At 38.5% G+C, this 22,042-nt stretch overlaps 1 protein-coding gene across 6 annotated transcripts in view; it reads right to left on the bottom strand.

Annotated features, from left to right (window-relative positions):
• Sugct (succinyl-CoA:glutarate-CoA transferase) overlaps positions 1-22,042 on the bottom strand; it is a 736,642-nt gene that overhangs the window by 678,400 nt on the left and 36,200 nt on the right. For all 6 annotated transcript variants that reach the window (XR_007237119.3, XM_085699249.2, XM_048460944.3 and 3 more), the window contains exon 6: positions 9,293-9,413. Coding sequence is in view for 5 of the 6 variants with exons in the window: in XM_085699249.2 (XP_085555375.1) it covers positions 9,293-9,413 (121 nt within the window). In the remaining variant the exon portion in view is untranslated. The remainder of the gene's footprint in view (positions 1-9,292; positions 9,414-22,042) is intronic.

The raw sequence follows: 22,042 nt of genomic DNA on the forward strand, positions 1-22,042 counted from the left end.
AAGCAGTCCTTTGCCTTCTTCCCCTCCCCTTTTGGATCTGGGTATATAAGCATATGGAAAATAAACACAGACATATTTGGAACTCAGAATTGAATATACACTGAATATCCCTCCTGGTTCTAATCTGTCTTAATTTTTCTTTTGTATCTCTGGGTTCCTTGTACCTAATTTTCTAATCCACATGCCCCTACCCAGGAATGTGTGAACTCCGTTGAGGCTGGACCCTGACAGATGTCACCCCAACATGTGGCAATGACACTATTTCTGGAGGAGTTCAAGGCTAAAGGTTGTCAATCGCTACCTCTAATGTCTCTGTCCTATTCTCTTTCATGGGTCCATCCTTTAGAAGAATCTTCCCTTATAGGAAAGAGGGTTTTTTAAGCTGTTGTAAAGCTATTTCAGGCTTTGCAGACTCCTTTCCCTTCATAGCCTCCATGGATCTCTCAGACCTCTCAGAGCTCTACAGCTGGTGCTAGCGGTCACCACCACCTTTGTTTTTCTTAGATTAATCTATCTTTAAAGAAGTTTTCACAATGCAGCCTCTAGTTTTGGATTCATGTTTACACAAAGTTGCGACAGCATAAGACCTGTATAAGTTCAAGCCAGAGAAAAACCCCAGCATCGAGCTAGGTGTCACCCAGTCCCCCGATGAGTATGGGTAACTGAGAGCTACTAGGAAATGAAAAGTTAATTTTCTTTAGTGTGTGCCCTCTGAAACGTTAAAATATTCCAGTGGACGGTCATACACCCAAGAGCATACGGGCAGCCTAAGTGAACTAAATGAGTTAAAGAAAGAAATGAGGGCACAAAGTTGAGTGGGTATGGAATAGGGGCTTGATCTGGGAAGAGTTGCGGGAAGGAGTGATTATGGTCAAAATATGATATATTTTTCTCAGATAACAAAATATTTTTAAAAGAAGAAAAGAAATTGGTTATGATTTTTCTAAGTATTTCTCCCTGTTTTTTCCTCCTTTCCTTACTTCAAATTTCCAACAAAGCAGGCCCAATCTAGAGAAAAGGGAAAGTAGTAAATTGAACTACAGTCTGAGGGGTGTTTATTTCTTTATATTTATTTTTGGGGAGAGGGTCTCCTACAATGTAGACTAGCTCCCAACTAGTTATATAACAGAGGCTAGCCTTGAAACCTTTATTCTCCTACCTCTGCCTTCCCCAAGTGCTGGGAATGCATATAGTATCATGCCCTGACCTTAAGCTTTAATATTAAATTGGACTAAGCTTTTTTTAAATACTTTAAATGAAATACTAACAAGAAATATAGAGAGAACCTTCCCAAGATTTCATTCTCCAGGAGGTGAATAGGCCAACGCAACACTGCAGATTTACACAGAAGAGTGGGACTTAAGACATGACTGTTTATAGCACATCTGTTGCTGCATGTGTGGGGGAGAACATTTGAAGATAAAAGGTTATTCATTAGGGACAGCAGGAAGGTACAAAGTCACTTTCTGGAATCAGCCCACAGCTGCAGACATGTATCTCAGTGCTTACTTTAGGGCTGTTTTGAAATTTTGTGATTATTCACTAATTTCTCTTCTCCTGCAGATGGCATCATCATCTGTTTAAATAATGTGTTTAGTATGAAATGTAAATATATCAACTCACTATGAGGTTAGGCAGATGGCTACAACATTCTGAAATTCCGGGAAAAATATACTTCCTGACTGAATAGAAGGCAACACAGTGTTCACAGTTTATACCAGTAGCTTTCTGTTAGATGACCAAGGGGATTTTTTTTTTAGTTTCAAAACTTGTCAGATCCATATTGATTATTTGTTCAATGTAAAATGATGTCTACTGCTATGTGACCATCTGAGAATTAAGATGTTTACTTTAATTTAATTAATTTTCATTAGCACATAATAATGGGTTTCATTGATACTTTCATACATGGTTATGATATATTTTGATCATATTTGCCTCTATTATCCCTTCTTTGCCCCCATGTGGCTCCTGATATCTTTCTCAACTTTTATTTTTAAACTGTAGAAAATTCAGGAAATTTCCATTTTCTACAATACATAGAAACATTACATACATAGAAATTACATACATATAAATAAAATTGTAAACAGAGACTGTGCCTTCATTTCCCAGCTTCCCATTCCCGAATAATCACACAGAAACTATATTAATTACAACACTGCTTGACCAATGGCTTAGGCATATTCCTACCTAACTCTTACATCTTAAATTAACCCATTTCTATTAATCTGTGTATCATCACGAGGCTGTGGCTTATCAGTAAATTTCTGGTGTTCTTCTCCTTCAGCAACTACAAGGCGTCTCCCTGACTTTGCCTTCTTTTCTCCTCTATCTCTGCTTGGATGTTATCATCTAGTTATATTCTGCCCTGCCATAGGCCAAAGCAGCTTCTTTATTAACCAATGGTAATAAAACATATTCGCAGCATACAGAGGGGAATCCCACATCATAAAATTGTAGGTTACAGGTAAAATTTCACAAGAGTTTTTAAATGGCTTCCCATCAGATATACCAAAAGTCCTGTCAATAGTTATACTTACAATTGCTATGATGAAAGGTGGCAAAAAGAAATACAGGGAGGAAAGAGTTCATTTAGCTTACACTTCCACATCATAGTCCATCACTGAAGGCAGTCCAGACAGGAACACAAACAGGGAAGGAACCTGAATTGAAGAGCTGATGCAGATGCCATGGAGGGATGTTGCTTACTACCTTGCTTCTCATGGCTTGCTCAACCTGCTTTCCTATAGAACCCAGGACCACCCGCTCAGGGGTGGTACCACCCATAATGGGCTGGACCCTCCTCCATCAGTCACTAATTGAAAAAATGCTCTACAGGTTTGCCTTGACCCCTATCTTATGGAGGCATTTTCTCAAGTGAGGTTGCCATCTCTCAAATGACTCTAGCTTGTATCAAGTTGACATAAAATCAGTCAGCATATGTTTTTACTAGCAATGTACAAAGGTTTCATGGGGATGCTCATATTTTGTAATGTTAGACTTAAATGTTTGCCAAACTTGTGAGTGTGGTGATATTTTGTTTGTGCTTTAACCAATAAAGTTTACCTGAATATCAGAATGTGGAACTAGCCACACTAGTTAGCTATAGAGGCCAGGCAGTAGTGGCACACACCTTTAATCCCAGCCTTCAGGAGAAGTAGGCAGATGGATCTCTGTGAGTTCAAGGCTACCCCGGGCTACACAATATTGAATCCATCTAAAAGAGAAACAGAGCCAAGTGGTATTGGCTCACACCTAGGGAGGCAGAGACAGGAAGTGAAGGTAGTAAGAGATAGGATTCAGTCTGGGGTTTTGTAGAGACAGCAGTCAGTCTGAGGATTCATGGAGACAGGATCTTGCCCACTTTGGTTTGAGGAGTTCTCCTAGAGGTAAGAACTCTAATGGTTGGCTGCTCTGCTTCTCTAATCCTTCAGCTTTCACGACCTAATATCTGACTCTGGGTTTTTATTAATAAGATCAATTAGAACTTGTGTTACATGTGAGTGTGAAGTGCATTTCTTTAACTTTGTATTTTTCAGAAGAAGAATGAGACTGAGTATCACATTTGCTAATTTTAAGTTTCCTTTTTAGAGCTCGTTCTTTTTTCTGTTGAACTGAATCTCTTTTCCCTATTTAATTTGAAAGATTTCTTTTTTGTTCTAGATTTATATTCCAAGACTTCATGACTTATCTCTTAACTTTTTAATGGTACCTTTGATGCATAAAAAATTTTAATTTTAAAAAGTAGTCAAATTGACCAACATTTTTCTTTGTGGTTTGTACTCTGTGTTTTCTATAAAACCCTTCCCTACGCTTCAGTCATGAATATATTCTCCTATAATAGTTTCAAAACCTATAATATTTTCAAAATATTTTCAAGTTTGAATTTTCATACTTAAGACTTGAAATTTTTTTCAATATATAGAATAAACCTAAAGCTCATTGCCTTTCTTCATACTTCTGGGAAATGGTTCTACCATAAATTGTTTGAAAAACACATTTGGTGAGATCAGGCTACTCTACGTTACTTTATATTGTCTAAATCAGTAGTTTTTCAGACTGTGCACTGCTTTGTATTACTGTGGGAAGTTTTTTTGTACACTGTGAATATGTGTTGCTCTCACTGGCTGATTTGGCCTATGGAAAGGCAGGATAGAGTCAGGCAGGAAATCAACAGAAATACAGGAGACAGGTGGAATCTGGGTTATACCAGCCAGCTGCCCATGAAGCAATATGCCAGCAGATCAGTAATGCCACGGCCACATGGCAAAACATAGATTAATAGAAATGGATTAATTTAAATGTTAGAGTTAGTAATAAGCATGAGTCATGAGTTAAATATTTACAATTAATATAAGCCTCTGAGTGGTTATTTGGGAACAGGCAAGCAGAAGAGAAACCTCCGTTTACATTGTACTAACTCCATTTTGTAATCAGCATTTCACTCTGTACCTTGGTGGACATGTACACAACACCATCTGTCCAGTCCCTATCACAAAACACAGGCTGATAAACAACTAATTCCTAAGGTTACAAAAAAGGCCCAACCCTATAAATATATTAAGAAAATAGGGACTATAAAAGCAGGATATTAAAACCATATTAAATAAGTAAATAAATAAACAGACCCAAGAACTTGTCAGACATACCAGACTGATAAAAGGGTATAACTTCCTCACCTGGAACCCATAAACAAGGGGACACAACACTACAAGGGTATTGGTCCTACCAACCTGTCACAGTACAATCTACTGTACATTCAGGGATGGACAGGTAGAGAACTCCTGACTATCCCGGAGACTTTAGCTTAGTTCCATTCTCACTGTTGACATAGCCCTCTAAACTGCTATCTGTTCACCCAGCTGCTCATCTGTCTAGATCCAGTCCTGCCCTTTGCCTCTAGAGCGTCCTCTATACCTCATTCTGCAGCTCAGCTTGGACCCTGCAGCCTGACTCAGCAGCAACATCCTCAGCATCAATTTGTTATCCCATAGTTTCTTTTCATCTCTGTCAGTTCCACTTCTCAGGCCTCTTTGAAATTCCTTTCATTCTGCTATGGCCTTTTTAACCCCTTTGAAATCATTCTATAATATACATATATAGAGATTTACTGTGTGGTATAGAATTAACACTCTGATCTGAAATATAATACTAGTAAATAAAATTGTGATAAAATAATTTGCATTTAGCTCCACTAGATCTATCAAGCAGAATGGGCTGCTCAACTAATCATTGCCAACAAAACTGTCACACCTTGTAACTTTATGATACTCGATAAATCTGATGCAGAATAAAGAAACAAATGTGATTAACTATGTTTCTGACATAGCACACTCACATCATTCATTAAGCCTTAAAATATGTAACAAGGAAATACGATGTTCTTGGTTCTTACTAAAAACTATCTTTTCTATTCTTAGCATTTTGTTCTAATATATATTTCAAAGGCATGTTCCAACGTCTTTTCTACTTAAAAATAAAGAGTAAGTCTAAACACTTCGGTATGTTCTCTAAATTGAGTCTTTAGCACCCCTTGCCAGACCCTTTCCTCAAAAGGAATTCTATGCCCGGTGGTGGTGGCCCACGCCTTTAATCCCAGCACTCGGGAGGCAGAAGTAGGCGGATCCTGTGAGTTCGAGGCCAGCATGGTCTACAGGAGCTAGTTCCAGGACAGGCTCCAAAGCTACAGAGAAACCCTGTCTCGATAAACAAACAAACAAAAAGAAAAAAGACAGAAAGACAGGAAGAAAGAAATAAAGGAAGGAAGGAAGGAAGAAAGGAAGGAAGGAAGGAAGGAAGAAAGAAAGAAAGAAAGGAAGAAAGAAAGAAAAAGTTTTATATCCTATCCATAGATCCATAGAGAATGAAGATTAAGACGATGCTAATGATAGAGTACCAAAATCAAAATTTCATTTTTCAAGCCACCTCCTTTCCTGAATTCCCTGCCCCAAATGAAGTTTTACTAAAAGATATTCACTATTCCCAACAAAATTCCATCTAGTCAAGTACTGCCACGTTTATCCTTCTAGAAGGAAAGGGTAATGGAGTGGACAAATAGAAGAAAAGAAATATTTTTAAGTGTGATGGAAAGAATTCATCTGCTAAACTTTATTAAAAACATGCTCCAAAGGCACAACTTTATATTGTTAAGAGAGGAACATTTGTAGATCTACAACTATAGAGAGTGATCATTTTTCAAATAATTTTAATCATTTAAATGTTAATAATAATTTTTAAATTCTTTTAAATTAAAAATAATAATAATAATAATAATTTTTAAAAATCTTCCATTTATAAAATATAAATCTGTACCATCAGAGAATTGCCCTACCCAGGTTCACAAAGAGCATTGCAGTTTTTGCAAAAAGTTATTGCTAGTGAACAATAGCTTTTTAAACACTGCCCCCTACTGTTCACATTCTGCTTCCTATGAAATTATAAGGACCACTGAAATAAAAACTATCAAGTCCTTCGACCTTTGAAATCAGTTTAGTATTTTTTTTCAGCAGGCCAGATTTTACAGATTGGTACAGTTACCACTATACAACTGTCAGGCTTCATTAAAGCAAATCCCAGGCATTTGAACATTACTCCCATCAGTAATACACAGCCAACTCCAAACGGGGCCGAATTGGACTTGGGCAGCACTGACAACACAGTAGCAACATGCCCATGGTGACATGGGCAACCTTAGACTGGTATAATCAGTCTTACTTTGAAAAATTAAGAAAAAAAAATCTAGCAAGAATGACAAACTTCTATAAAGAAAATGAGCCTTGCTTTATACCCACACAAACTCACAACTAGTAGATGACTTCTGCTTTCAAATGATCTGGTGACTAAACTTTCTGAATAGTTGCTTTGCTCCTGACTTCTACTGGTTCCAATATTTTTAACAATAAACAAACGAAAGCAGTCAAAACAAATTTCAGGTATAGGGCTCAACATCCTGTCATCACAAGTGCATGTCAGCACTTGTGCTGACCAGTTTTCTGTTAGTGCAACACAAGTTAAGTCATGGGGGAAATGGGAACCTCAACTGAAAAAAATGCTCCCACCAGCTTGGCCCGTGGGCAAGCCTGTGGTGCCTTTTCTTGATTACTGATGTGGGAGGGCCCATCTTACTGTTGCCAGCGCCACTGTGGTCCTGGGTGCTATAAGAAAGTAGACTGAGCAAGTCATGAGGAGCAAGCCAGTAAGCAGGACGCCTCTGTGGCCTCTACTTTCCAGGTTTCTGCCTTAAGTTCCTTCCCTGATTTACCTGGATGTTGAAATGCAAGCTCTAAGATGAAACAGACCCTTTCCTTCCTAAGTTGTTCTTGTTATGGTATTTCATCACAGCATTTCAGAAGGCTGCAAAGTGTGGAAGGTGATGAATCACTTAATATTAAATCAAGAAGCCTAGGGGATTTATCACATAATAATTTACACAATAAAGGGGTTCATGATGTAATTTTCATTTATGTATATATTTGGATCATATTTACCCATAGCACAATTTCCTACCCCATCTTTATTCCTCTTTCCAAATGGCCTCTCTTCTGATTTCATGAGGTTTTTTTTCTTTTTTTGTTTTTTTTTGTTTTTTTTGGGGGGGTGGTTTTTGGTTTTTTTGTTTTGTTTTGTTTTGCTTTGTCTTTTGTTTCAAGAGACAGGATTTCTCTGTGGCTTTAGAGCCTGTCCTGGAACTAGCTCTTGTAGACCAGACTGACCTCGAACTCACAGAGATCCGCCTGCCTCTGCCTCCTGAGTGCTGGGATTAAAGGCATGCGCCGCCACTGCCCAGCTTTGATTTCATGTTTTTAAAACTCTAGATTCAACATATAAGAGAAAACAAGCAATGTTTGTCTTTCTGAGTCTCATTTTGTTTAACAAAATTATCTCCAGTTTCATCCGTTTTTCTACAATCGGCATGACTTCTTTCTTCTTTATAGCTAATTAAAACTTAATTATGTCTGCACACTACATTTTCTTTATCTGTTTATGTGTTGCTAGTCAAACTACATTGATTCCATAAGACTGTTGTGAATACTGCAGTAATAAGCCCTATTAGAAATCTCTAACATATGCTGACTTTAATCCACTTTGGCATATACCCAGGAATGGTATAGCAGAATCATACATTATTTTAGGTTTTTGAGATGCTGTCCTTATTAATTTCCACAAGAGCCATAAAAATTATATTCTTACCAAAAATGTATAAGAGTTTTATTCCTCTCCCCACACCCCCATCAAAGTGATTTGTTGCCTGTTTCCTTAAAGGATAGCCATTCTGACTGGGGGAGGCACAAACTCAATGGAGGCTCTTAATTTGCATTTCTGTGGTGTCTAACAACATTTAACACTTTGAATGTAAGAAGTTTGGGTTTTAAAACTATCTACTATTAAATAGTTGTGTAGCCTCAGGTCCCTTAGCAATTCAGGACACTGTCTAGACATTATGCTAACGATCGTCAGGAAAGAGTAGTGAAAGGAAATAGAGACAGATGAGAGGGGTTTTACTCCAGAATGCTTGCTCCATATCTCCCTAATCCCCTAACACTACCACTAAAAATCATGTATTCCATCCATTTTCCTCTTAGCTGAGAACTACTATGATATATAACCTTTCTCCAAGGCCTTTTCTTCATTAAATCTCACAATTTGAGGCCATTGTGGTAGCACACATACTTGTAAGCCTAGCATTCAGAAAATGAAGACAGGAGGATCAGGAATTCAAGATTATCTTTGACTACAACATAGAAAGTTCAGGGCCAGCCTGGCCTACATGGGACCCTGGGTCAAAAAAAAAAAAAGTACAGAGAATTGGAGAAATGACGCAGTGGTTAAGAACACTGGTTGCTCTTCCAAAGGTCCTGAGTTCAACTCCCAGCAACCCCATGGTGGTTCACAACAATATGTAATGGTATCTGATTCCCTCTTCTGGTGAGTATGAAGACAGGTCACTCATATACATAAAATAGTCATGGGGGTATAGCTCAGTGGTAGAGCATTTGACTGCATATACATAAAATAAATATTTTTAAAAAACTACAGAATTTGAGAATTATAGGAAAACTCAAGGTTCCACAATAATAACTGAAAGCCCAGAAAACCCTTTGATCCTAACTATAGTTATGTACAACTGTGGATTTGCCAATTCAGAGAAATACAAATAGCCAATAAATCTATGAAAATGTCCAATTTAGGTCCTTAATAATTCTGTTCAGCAGACTCTGGCTTTGGGAGAAGGAATACAGGTTTCTTATAGAAGAAAAATCTCACTAAGGATAGCATGGGGTTGAGATACCTGTGATAGAGCAGTAGACGATGTGAGGAGCAATCTTGTCTATGTCTCCATACCCTAGGCCCACCTCAGAAAGCTTGCCAGGGACATAGTTTTCCACAAACACGTCACAGATGGCTGCAAGCTGAAGGAAGAGGTAAAAATTCATTAGATTTTTTTTGAGGAACTTCCAAACCTTCAACAACTTTTCCCACATAATAATACTTTCATTTTAATAAAATTCTCACGTTGTAAGAGTTCATAAAATAATCACAGGATAAATGAATCATGTTTATGCAAATATAAAATCTTGACCAATTATTTGAATTTCCACAATCAAGAAAATAATGGTTATAATATTTTTTGTAAATGTATGCTTTTAAATAGATTCTGTATCCTTTAAGCGTAAGAAACATTTACTGAACATAGTCTGTCAAAATGTATTCTCAGAAGAATAAGTAAAAATAAAGTATAAGTACATAAAATAGATTCAAAAAATCTCTTAAAACCTTCACCAAAAGCCCTAAATGCAATTATATAATATATATCATCATTATACTCTATTCTTTTTCTGTACTATTTCTAATTTACAATACAGTTTAATACATTAGAACATGATTCTGAAATGCCTTCATACTTTCAAGTGCTTTTTCCAAAGAATTTTAAGTTTCTTTCATGAACTGTATTTTGTTTTGAGTTTCAGCAACTGAAGAAGTGCAACTTAGCAGACATCTCAAAAAGAGACTATGTCATCCTCTGAAACTCTAGAAATAAAAGCACCAGATGAGTTTGTGACCTTTCCAGAGACATACGAAAAATATATTAAGAAACATGAGGATCATAACACTACTCCAGAGCAGGGGTTTATTTATTTCGCATCTTAGAGGTTTGAGGATAAACCACCAGCATTAGCTGAGGCCCAGTGAGGACTTCATGGGGAGCACCATTACAGGGCATGAAGCAAATGCAAGAGGGGTCAACCACACTGTGAAACACGAGCACAGAGAACACGGTCTCATTGTTCTAATGAGAACTGGAATCCCACGAGAACCACCTTAATTTATTTTAAGAACCGATACTCTCATGACCCGACCACCTTCCATCTTCCATTTCCACTAGTTTCTACCCCTTACTTGTCCCACCATATCCCAACATGGTCATACTGAGGACTAAACTTCCAAAATAGGAATTCTTGGGGCCACATTCAAATTCAATCCAAATAATAGCAGAAAAAGAAAAGTCGCATTGTGTAACAAATATATCATGGCATACAGGTATCCTTTCCAAATCTCAGGTTAAGCTGAAAGGCCTCTTACATAGGTGAGCTTTACAGCAGACTCCAGGTGAATTATTCTATTGCTATGATTAAATGCTCTGAGTAAAATCGACTTAGTAGTGAATAGGATTTACTTGGATTACACTTCCAGATCCAATCTATTATTAAGAAAAGTCAGGGCAGGAACTGAAGCAGAAACCATGGAAGACCTACTTTCTGGTTCATGCCCTGATAACTTTCTTCTACAGCCCAGACCCACCTGTATAGGGATGGTACCACCCACAAAGGGAAGGACTTCCCACCCCAGTTGTCAATCAAGACAATCTCTCATGGACACAGCTATAGGTCAATCTAATCTGGACAATTAACTCCTCAGCTGAGGTTCTCTCTTCCTAGATGACTCCAGATTGTGTCAAGTTGACAATGAAAACTAACCAGCACACCAGATGAGCCTCCACACAAGGGCATTTGTTAATGCGGCTGATTCTACCAAATGGCTCTTAGGAAAATGGAAGGAAAGTACTGCTATTAAATGCAAAACACTTTTAGTTACATCTTAATTAGTTCTGCAAATTTTGTTGATCTGTTGCTAACAAAGCAGCCCTTGCAGGTATTTTTAAGAGAGAGAGGAAGGGAGGGAGGGAGGGAGGGAGGGAGGGAGGGAGGGAGGGAGGGAGGGAGGGAAGGAAGGAAGGAAGGAAGGAAGGAAGGAAGGAAGGAAGGAAGGAAGGAAGGAAGGAAGGGAAAAGTGTCAAGTATATCTAGGCTTCTATACTGATAATCTTTGTTGCAATTTATACTACGTAATAATTAATACAATGTTTAATTATGCAAATTCCATTAAATACTTTTTTAAAACACTATTGGGTTGCAGAGGAGAATAAGTCAGCAGGTAAGAATACTCCACCCTGCCGCACTTCTAGAAGAGTGAGTCCTTGTGAGCCCCGCTTAGTTGATTCAGTGAGCCATATTCTCCTGGTATCTTCCATCCCCTTTGACTCCTACAGTCTTTCCTCCCACTCTTTAGTGGGTTCCCTGAGCTCCGAGCAGAGGAACCGTATAGAAACCTCCCCCAAACTAGAGAATTTATACTCTGTCTCTGGATAATATGGTTGTGAGTCTGCATACATCCTGTTCACTGCTAGAGGAAGCTTCTGTGATGATGACTGGACAAGGAACTAACTGATCTATGAGTATAGGAGAAGGTCATTAGAAATAATTTCATTGATTTCTTTTTGCCAGTTGTGTTTCATTATATCCTAGGTTTCTGTATAATCGGTCTCCAGTTCCTGGACATCCAGGCAATGCAGGGCATAAGGTCCCTCTCATGGCATGGATCTCAAGTTAAACCAGACACTGGTTGGTCACCTCCACAAATTCGGTGCTATTATTGTCCCAGCATATCTTGCAGGCAGGATAGATTGGGGGCCAAGGGTTTTGTGACTGGGTTAGTGTCCAGGTTTCTCTTTCCATAGCCTACACAGCACTTTTCCATGCCAAGGAGACCAGAATGTAGGAGTGAAGGCTCCATTATAGGTACCAGTTAGATCTCTCCACATTCAATGAGCTATGTGACTATAGTCCTCAACAATGAGGCCCCACTGTTAGTTTTCAGAGAGCAACCCTCTGTCTAGCATCAGCGTGTGTTGTTTAGGGATCTCCATGGAACCCCATTGGCCAATAAATCAACTGAATAAAATAAAATAAAATCCAGTCCCACCACTGGAAGCCTTGCCAGTTCAAAAGATAGACAGTTCAGACTTTATATCCTCTATTACTAGGAGTCCTAACTAGGGTTACCCTCATAGATTCCAGGAAGTTTCCACTGCACTAGATTTCCATACCACTTCCCAACTGTCTCCCTCAATTCCAGCCGACTCTCCTTACATTCTCTCCCTCCATCCCTTTCCCCTCAACTTGATCCCACCCATTCCCCCTTCCCTCCACACACCCAGTTCACCCATGAAGAATCACCATATTGATTCCCAAAGTAGCTGTACCAGTTTGTACTCTCACCAGTAGTAGATGAGTGTTCCCCTTATGTCCACATCATCACCAGCAGACACGAACAATAAAAACCCAGAGACAGATGTTGGGGGTTCAACCTGAAGATCAGAAAAGCAAAACAGCCAGCCCCTGGCTCTTACCCCTCCCTCAGACCACAAATGAGTGAGATCCTGTCTCCACGAATCCTGAAGACTCCACACTGAGTTCCTGTCTCTTTCTCCTTATATTCCTCTCACCACCCAGTCATATAGCTCCTATCTCCAACTCCCTAGTGCTGGAATTAAAGGCATGTGATCCCAAGTGCTGGGATCACCTTTGTATGAGCTCTGTTTCTCTTTTAGACAGATTCAATATTGAGTAACTCAGAGTGGCCTTGAACTAACAGATACTTGTCTGCCTCTGTCTCCCAGACCCTCATATTGAAGGTGTGTATCACCACTCCCTGACCTGCATGACTGACTAGTATCGCTGCTTTGTTCTCTGATCCTCAGGCAAGATTTATTTCTTAAAACACAAATAATATACTACTACAAGCTGTCGTTTGTTTATTGTTACATTCCGAGAGGTGTAAAATGGAATTTCAAAGTAGTTTAATTTGCATTTCCCTGACGAATAAGGATGCTGATGTTCTTTAAGTATTTTTCAGCCATTTGAGTTTCCTTTATTGAGAATTCTATCTTTAGATCTGTACTCAATTTTAATAGATTTATTTAGGATTTGTTGATGTTGTTGTTGTTTTAGTATCTAGTTTCTTAGTCCTTTAGCTGATGTGGAATTGGTAAAAAAAAAAAAACTTTTCCCATTCTATATCTTCTCACCTTTTCAGAATGACTGTGTTCCTTATCTTACATGGGCTTTTCAGTTTCATGAAGTCCCATTTATTAGCTGTTGATTTTAGTGCCTGCACTATTGGTATGCTGTTCAGAAAGTCTCCTGTGCCAATGCATTCAAGGCTATTCTCCACTTTTTCCATATCAGATTGAGTGTATCTGGATTTATGTTGAGATCTGTGATTCACTTGGAGTTGAGTTTTGTGCAAGAGATAAGTATGAAACCACATTCTTCTACATGCAGATGCCCAGTTTGATCAGCACCATTCACTGAAGATGGTTTTTTCCAGTGTGTTTTTCTGGTTTCTTTATCAAAAATCAGTTGTCTATATGAATATGAATTTATATCTGGGTCTCAATTTGATTCTATTAATCAGCATATCTGTTTTACGCCAATACCATGTTTTTATTACTATAGCTCTATAGTATAGCTTTGTCAAAAGCTAGTTTCAATATAACTTGTATGTTCCAGGGTAGAAGCGTGAGGATTAGAATTATTAGGCAAAAGGAACATAATATAGGAAAAATAAGAGACAGAAATATAGGACAGCATCAGGAGGGACATTCAGTGAATATTGAATTTACCTTTTTAGCCTTTTACACACACTTACATACTTCACTCTAAAAGAAAAGGGGGGGGTAACAGATTTCATTGGCATGACATAAGGAATAGACTTGAATTCTCCAACCTTTGGTCCAGGTGGAGGGGATCTACTTCAATACTGAAAATACTAATTAACCACACCATAGGCCAGAATCTCTTGTTTGTAGCCACGCCTGTTGTTAACGATTTTGAGAGGTCAAAAGCAAATATAAACTCAATCTCTCTGACTTTCAGACAAGGTGGAATAGGCTCACGTTTTTGGGTCTCCGCATTTATGGTAGAATATTTGATCCCACTGTGAAACTCTGAGACTCTTTAAATAAAATTAACCTTGGATCAGGGGGTGAAGACAGCAACTAGTTGACAGGAATTAACTATAACAAGGAAGAAGGAGCCAGGAATATGGATAGAGAGATGCACAGGAAGGAATAGAGAGGGACTTAGAAATTCGCTGTCTTTTTAGCTTGGGATGAGTGGAAAGACACTTCTCTTGCTGGGTCTTCAGACAAAAAGGAGGGTCAGCTGGCTGCTTCTCAGCTTCTCTAATCTAGCAGGCTTTCACTCCAATGTCTGACTCCCAAGTCTTTATTGGTAAATAGAACAATAGAGACTTAGTTAAAACCTACATTCGTTTGCCGCAGCCAGACAGTGTCAGTGGGACAGGAAATCCCACCTTGACATAGTCTGAGCTTCGGGTTGCTGATGGGGCCACAGAGTGCAAAAGGTAGTTCAAATATCAGTAGAGTCAGGTGTAGACACTAGCTGACAGAAAAACAACATAACCTGATATCCAGAATGGTGAAATCTCCTGCAGTTCTTTTATTGCTCAGGATTGTTCTAGGTATCCTGGGTTTTTTGTATTTCCATATGAAGTTGAAAATTATCTTTTCAAGGTCTGTGAAAAATTATGTTGGAATTTTAATGGGGATTGCATTGAATCTGTAGATTGTTTTTGATAAGATGACCATACATACTATGTTAATCTTACAAATCTATGAGCATGGGAGATCTTTCCATCTTGTGATATCTTTTTCAATTTTTTTCTTCAAAGGCTTGGAGTTTTTAATCATACAAATCATTTTGTGTTTGGTTAGTGTTACCCAAGATATTTTATATTATTTGAAGCTATTGTGAAAGGTGTTGTTTCCGTGATTTCTTTCCCAGTCAGTTTATCATTTGTATGTAGAAGGGCTACAGATTTTAGTTAATTTTGTATCCAGCCGTTTGACTGAAAGTGCTTATCAGCTGTAGGAGTTCCCTGGTAGAATGTATAGGGTCACTTACGTATATACTATCATGTCATCTGCAAACAAAAATATTTTGACTTCCTTCCTTCCAATGTGTATCCCCTGATCTTCTTCAGTTGTCTTAATGTTCTAGCTAAGACTTCAAATGCTATATTGAAAAACTATGGAGAGGGTGGACAACCTTCTTCTGTTCCTGATTTTAGTGTAATTGCTTTGAGTTTCTCTCCATTTAATTTAATCTTAGCTATAGGATTACTGTAAATTTCCTTTATTTTGTTTTGGTATATCCCTTGTGTCCCTAATCTCTCCAAGACTTTTATCATAAAAGGTGTTAGATTTTTCGAAAATCTTTTTCCACATCTAATGAGATAACCATATTTTTTTCTTTCAGTTAATTTCTATAGCAGACTACTTCAACTGATTTTCATATATTGTACCATCGCTGCATCTCTGGAATTAAGCCCACTTGATCACGATTGATAATCTTTTTTGATGTGTTTTTGGATTTGGTTTACAAGTATTTTATTGGGTATACTTACATCTGTGTTCCTAAAGGAAATTGGTCTATAATTCTCTTTATTTTTATATGGTTTGAGTATCAGGGTAACTGCGGCCTTATAAAATGAATTGGGCCATGTTCCTTCTGTTTCTATTTTGATAAATAATTTGAAAAGCATTGGTATTCATTTTTCTTTGAAAGTCTTACAGAGTTCTATTCTAAAATTGTCTGGCTCTGGGTTTTTCTTTTTTGGTATTGTTTTATTTTGTTTTGTTTTTTGATTGGGAGGCTTTCAATGATGCCTTCTATTTCACTATGGATTATCAACCTATTTAAATTTTGATCTTTATTTAACTTTAGTAAAAGGTACCTATCGAGGAAATTATCCATTTCTTTTGCATTTTTCAAGTTTTTGAAGTATTGGTTTTTTAAGTATGTTCTCATGATTCTCTTGATTTCCTCAGTGTCTGTTCTCATGCCCACCTCTTGTTTTCCAATTTTGTTAATTTGGATATTTTCTCTCTGACTTTTAGTGTGGATAAGGGCTTGTCTATCTTGTTAGTTTTCTCGAAGAACCAACTCTTTGTTTCATTGATTCTTTGTATTGTTCTCTTTGTTTTCATTTTATTGATTTCAGCCTTCATTCTGATTATTTCTTGCCGTTCACTCCTCTTGGATAGATTACTCCTTTTTGTTCTAGAGCTTTCAAGTATGCTGTGAAGTTGCTAGTATGAAATCTCTCTGATTTTTTATAAGGTATTTAGCACTATGAACTTTCTTCTTAGTACTGCTTTCATTGTGTCCCCTAAGTTTGGGTATGATGTGTATTCACTTTCATTGAATTCTAGAAAGTCGTGTTTGTTTGATTGATTGATTGATTGATTGATTGATTGATTGATTGATTCAGGGTTTCTCTGTGCCTTTGACCCTTCCTGGAACTTTCTCTGTAGACCAGGCTGACCTCAAACTTACTGAAATCCACCTGCCTCTGTATCCCAAATTCTGGGATTAAAGGCATGCACCATCACCTCTCAGCCTCTTTCATTTCTTTCTTTATTTCTGTTTGGAACCATCTTTCATTCAGTAGAGAGTGTGTAAGTTTTCTCTTTGTGTTGTTGAAATTCAGCTTTAATCCATGATGGTCTGAACAAATGTAGAGAGTTATTTCAATTTTCTTTATTAAGACTTGTTTTGTGACCAAATATATGGTCAATTTTGCAGAAAGTTCCAAGAGGAACTAAAAAGGGGGTAAATTCTTTAAAGGTTGAGTGACATGTTCTATAGTTATCTGTTAGGTCTATTTGGTTTACAACATCTGTTAGCTCCACTATTTATTTAGTTTTTGGCTGAGTGACCTATCCATTGGTGAGAGTGGGGAACTAAAGTCTTTCACTAACAGTGTGTAAGGGTCAGTATGTGGTTTAAGCTGTAGTGGTGTTTCTTTTACAAACTTGGTTGCCTTTATGTTTGAGACATAGATGTTAAAAAATTGAAATGTCACCTTGGTGGATTTTTTTTTCCTTTGATGAGTATGCAATGTCCTTCCTATTTCTTTTGATTACTTTTGGCTTGAAGTCTATTTCATTAGATAGTAAAATGGCTACACCAGCTTACTTCTTAGGTCCATTTGCTTAGAATATCTTTTTCTAACACTTTACCCTGAAGTAATGCCTACCCTTGATATTGAGGTATATTTCAAGTATGCAGCAGAGGATGGATCCTGGTTTGCATCCATTCTGTTAGTCTGTGTCTTTGGGATGGGGGGTATTGAAACCACTCATATTGGGAGATATCAATGAACAATGATCATTGATTCCTGTTATTTTGATGTTTTGATGGTTGGTAGTGGTGGTCATTATAGTGATGTTTGCTTCCCTTCTTTTGATTTTGCTAATGTGAAGTTATTTATTTTCCGTGTTTTCATACCTGTAGTTAACCTCCTTGGGTTGGAGTTTTCCTTATAGCACATTCGGCAGGACTGAATTTGTAGATAGATATTGTTTAAATTTGACTTTATCATGAAATATCTTGTTTTCTTCTTCTATGATGATTGAAAGTTTTGTTGGGTATAATAATCTGGGGTGGCATCTGTGGCCTCTTAAGAGTCTGCACTACATCTGATCACTTCTGTCCAGGCCCTTCTGGATTTTAAAGTTTCCATTGAGAAGTCAGGTGTAATTCTAATAGGTCTGCCTCTATATGAGACTTATTCTTTGTAGATGCATGTGATAGAGTAGTCCCACACTAGCTCAGAATTGAGTATAATAGAGGGTTCTTTATTTTGGGGTAGACTCAGAGATCACAGTCCTCTGCATGAGCAGGGAACAGAAACCAAATCCAGCTGCCGAGAGAGAGAGAGAGAGAGAGAGAAAGAGAGAGAGAGAGAGAGAGCTTTACATCTGCATTTATAATACAAGATACCACACCCAAGGGGGCTGGTATCTTACAGGCTGAAGGAGTTCCCACTGCAGATCTTTGTCCCTTGCAGCTTTTAATGTTCTTTCATGTTTTGATCATCATGTAGCCAGGGGACTTTCTTTTCTGGTCTAATCTATGGGTGTTCTATGTGCTTCCTCTACCTTTATAGATACCTCCTTCTTTAAGTCAGGAAGTGTTTCATCTATTACTTCATTAAAATATTTCTAGACCTTGAGCTGGAAGTCTTCTTCCTCTGTTCCTATTATTCTTAGATTTGGTCTTTTCATGCTGTCTCAGATTTCCTGGATGTTTTATGTCAGGAATTTTTTAGACTAATGTGTTCTTTAACCGATGTATCCATTTCTTCTATTCTATCTTCAGTGTCTGAGGTTCTCTCTTCCATCTCTTACATTCTGTTGGTGAAGCTTTCCTCTGTAGTTCTTGTCCACATCCCTAAATTTTTCACTTCTACAATTTCCTCAGTTTATGTTTTCTTTACTGCTTCTACTTGCATTTCAGGTCTTGAACGATTGTTTCCTTTAACTGTTTCTTTTTTCTTGGCTTCCTTTAATTCCTCTAATTGTGTTTTCCTGACTTTCTTTGAGAGACTCATTCATTTCTACCAGTTGTTTGTTTGTGTTTTCCTGGCTTTAAGGGATTTATTCCTTTCCTTTTTAAGGACCTCTATCGTGTTTATAAAGTTGATTTTAAGGTCTTTTTCTTATATTTCAGTTATGTTGGAATATTCAGGGCCTACTGTGGTAGGATAGCTGAGCCCTGATGAAGTCATGTTGCCCTGGATGTTATAGATTGTGTTCTTATGCTGGTGTCTAGGAATCTTATATTGGTGTCTAGGCATCTGGGTTTGTAGTGATTATAGGTCTAGATGCTGATTTCTGGGTTTGTCTTTGTTGGGTGAGTTTTTGTTCCTTAGTTTCTGCTTCCTCTCTGGATTTTCAGAAGTGTTTTGGCTGTGGTTGCCTGTTCTACTGGCCAGCTTGGTTGGTGTGTTCACAGGGAATACTTGGTGGTGTTGGAAGCTATGGGGAAGAGGAAGTTGGGGTAAATGATCTGCTGCAGTGCTAGGGTAACCCTGATGATTGGGTCTGGGAGAACAGAGAGAGTGTAGAAGGTCCAACAATCATGTACCTAGTCTTCTGAAAGGCATAGCCTATAGTTGAGTAGCAGGTGAAAACACTCCAACTTAAAGAATATAGCTAAATTGTAAGAACCCAAACCAAAGAAATCCCAACACAAAGAAATTCTAACATGAGAAACACGAAAACCCAAGACCATGTTCCTCTACCAAAAAACAGTATTAGTAACTGTATTAGTACTGTATAACAATATCACCTAGTGAGAGGAAGTTAGATGAAATCCTTAACAAAGAAAAGAAAAATAAGACCCGAGTATTAACCCACAAACTTATGAACACCTGATTTTTGACAAGGAAGCTAAAGGTATACAATGGAAGAAGGATAGCATCTTTAACAAATGGTGCTGGCATAACTGGATGTCAACCTGTAGAAGAATGAAAATAGATCCATATCTATCACCATGCACAAAACTCAGGTCCAAATGGATTAAAGACATCAACATTAATCCGACCACTTTGAACCTGATAGAAGAGAAAGTGGGAAGTAGTCTACAAGATATAGGCACAGGAGACCACTTCCTAAGCAGAACCCCAGGAGCACAGACAATAAGAGAAACAATAAATAAATGGGACCTAATGAAACTGAGAAGCTTCTGTAAAGCAAAGGACATTGTCAGTAAGACAAAAAGGCTACCTTCTGACTGGGAGAAGATCTTCACCAACCCCTCATCAGACAAAGGTCTGATCTCCAAAATATACAAAGAACTCAAGAAACTAGACACTAAAACTCTAATTAACCCAATTAAAAAATGGGGGTACTGAACTGAACAGAGAATTCACAACAGATGAACTTCGAATGGCTAAAAAGCACTTAAGGTCTTGCTCAACCTCCTTAGCGATCAGGGAAATGCAAATCAAAACAACTTTGAGATATCATCTTACACCTGTCAGAATAGCCAAACTCAAAAACACCAATGATAGCCTATGCTGGAGAGGATGTGGAATGAGGGGAACACTCATCCATTGTTGGTGGGAATGCAAACTTATGCAGCCACTGTGGAAATCAGTGTGGCGGTTTCTCAGGAAACTGGGAGTCAACCTACCTCAGGACCCAGCAATTCCACTCTTGGGAATATACCCAAGAGATGCCCTAACATACTACAAAAGCATTTGTTCAACTATGTTCATAGCAGCACTATTTGTAATAGCCAGAACCTGGAAACAGCCTAGGTGCCCCTCAATAGAAGAATGGTTAAAAAAGGTGTGGAACATATACACATTAGAGTTTTACTCAGCGGTAAAAAACAATGACATCTTGAATTTTGCATGCAAATGGATGGAAATAGAAAACGCTTTACTGAGTGAGGTAACCCAGACCCAAAAAGAGGAATATGGTATGTATTCACTCATAAGTGGATTCTAACCATAATTAAAGGTCTTTGAGCCTATTATTCGTGATCCTAGAGAAGCTAAATAAGAAGGTGAACCTGATGAAAATCATGTAGCTATCCTCCTGGAGATTGGAAATAAACAAGAGTTCCAGGTAACCTCGGGTGCATGGGGGGGTGGGGGGGCTGTTGGAAGGGGAGAGGGTTAGAGAGAAGGGAGTAGGGGAGGAATGGGGAAAGATCGGGGGACTGGGATGGGATCAGGGAAGTATATACCTCAACTAAGGGAGTCATTTTAGGGTTTACAAGAGACTTGATTATAAAGTGGATCCCAGGTCCAAGGAGAGATCCCCAGATTGTTCTCTGGACAGAGGAGAGGGTGCCTGAACCGGCCTTAGCCCACAACCATACTGATGAATATTTTCATATCACCATAGAACCCTCATCTGGCGATGGATGGAAATGGAGGCGGAGACCCACGTTGGAACACTGGACCTAGCTCCCTAGGTCCAAACGAGAGGCAGAAGGAAAGAGAACGTGAGCAAAGAAGGCAAGAGCAGAGGAAACCTTCATCCGACGTTGTATGGCGATACAGACGGAGACCTATATTGGAGCACCGGACTGAGCCCTCCACGGTCCAAATGAGCAGCAGAAGGATGAAGAAAATGAAAAAAGAAATCAGGACTGCGAGGGATGTGAGCACCCACTGATACAAGGGGACTGATATAATGAGAGTTCACCAAGGCCAGTTGGACTGGGACTGAATGAGGACGCGATCCAACCAGATTCTCTGAATGTGGCTGGATTCTCTGAATGTGGCTGGCCCGGAGCCTTTCTGAAAAGCCATTGACAATGACACTGGGACTTGCTTCCTCTGCATATACTGGATTTTGGCGATCCAGTCTGTTTGGATTCTCACCGTCCCTGGACCTGGAGGGAAGGGGGAGGAACTTGAACTTCCCACAGGGCAGGAAACCCTGACTGCTCTTAGGGATGGAGAGGGAGGAGGAGAGGGAGTGGGGGGAGTGGGAGGGTGTTGGGAGGAGGGGCGGAAATGGAAACTTTTATAATTTAATAAAATTTTAAAAAAAAGAAAAATATTAAGAATCATAACAAAATATTCCAGAGTTAGCAAAAGAGATGCCTATCCAGATATACAGGAGGCAGTTAAGACAACAGACAGGGAAGACTAGGGAAAAAACTCCCACTAACTATAATACAATCAAAACACTAAACAGACAGAACAAAGAAAGTATATTGAAAACAGCAACACAGATGGACTGAGTCACAAATAAAGGCAGACTGGTGAGAAAACCAGATAATTCAAATGAAAATTTAAGCCAGAAGGACTTGGAACGTTATTTTTTTGACTACTGAAAGAAGAAACCACTGACCCAGACTGCTATGCT

Source organism: Myodes glareolus, chromosome 14 (genome assembly GCF_982192425.1).
Source record: "Myodes glareolus chromosome 14, mMyoGla1.1, whole genome shotgun sequence".
Lineage (NCBI taxonomy): Eukaryota > Metazoa > Chordata > Mammalia > Rodentia > Cricetidae > Myodes > Myodes glareolus.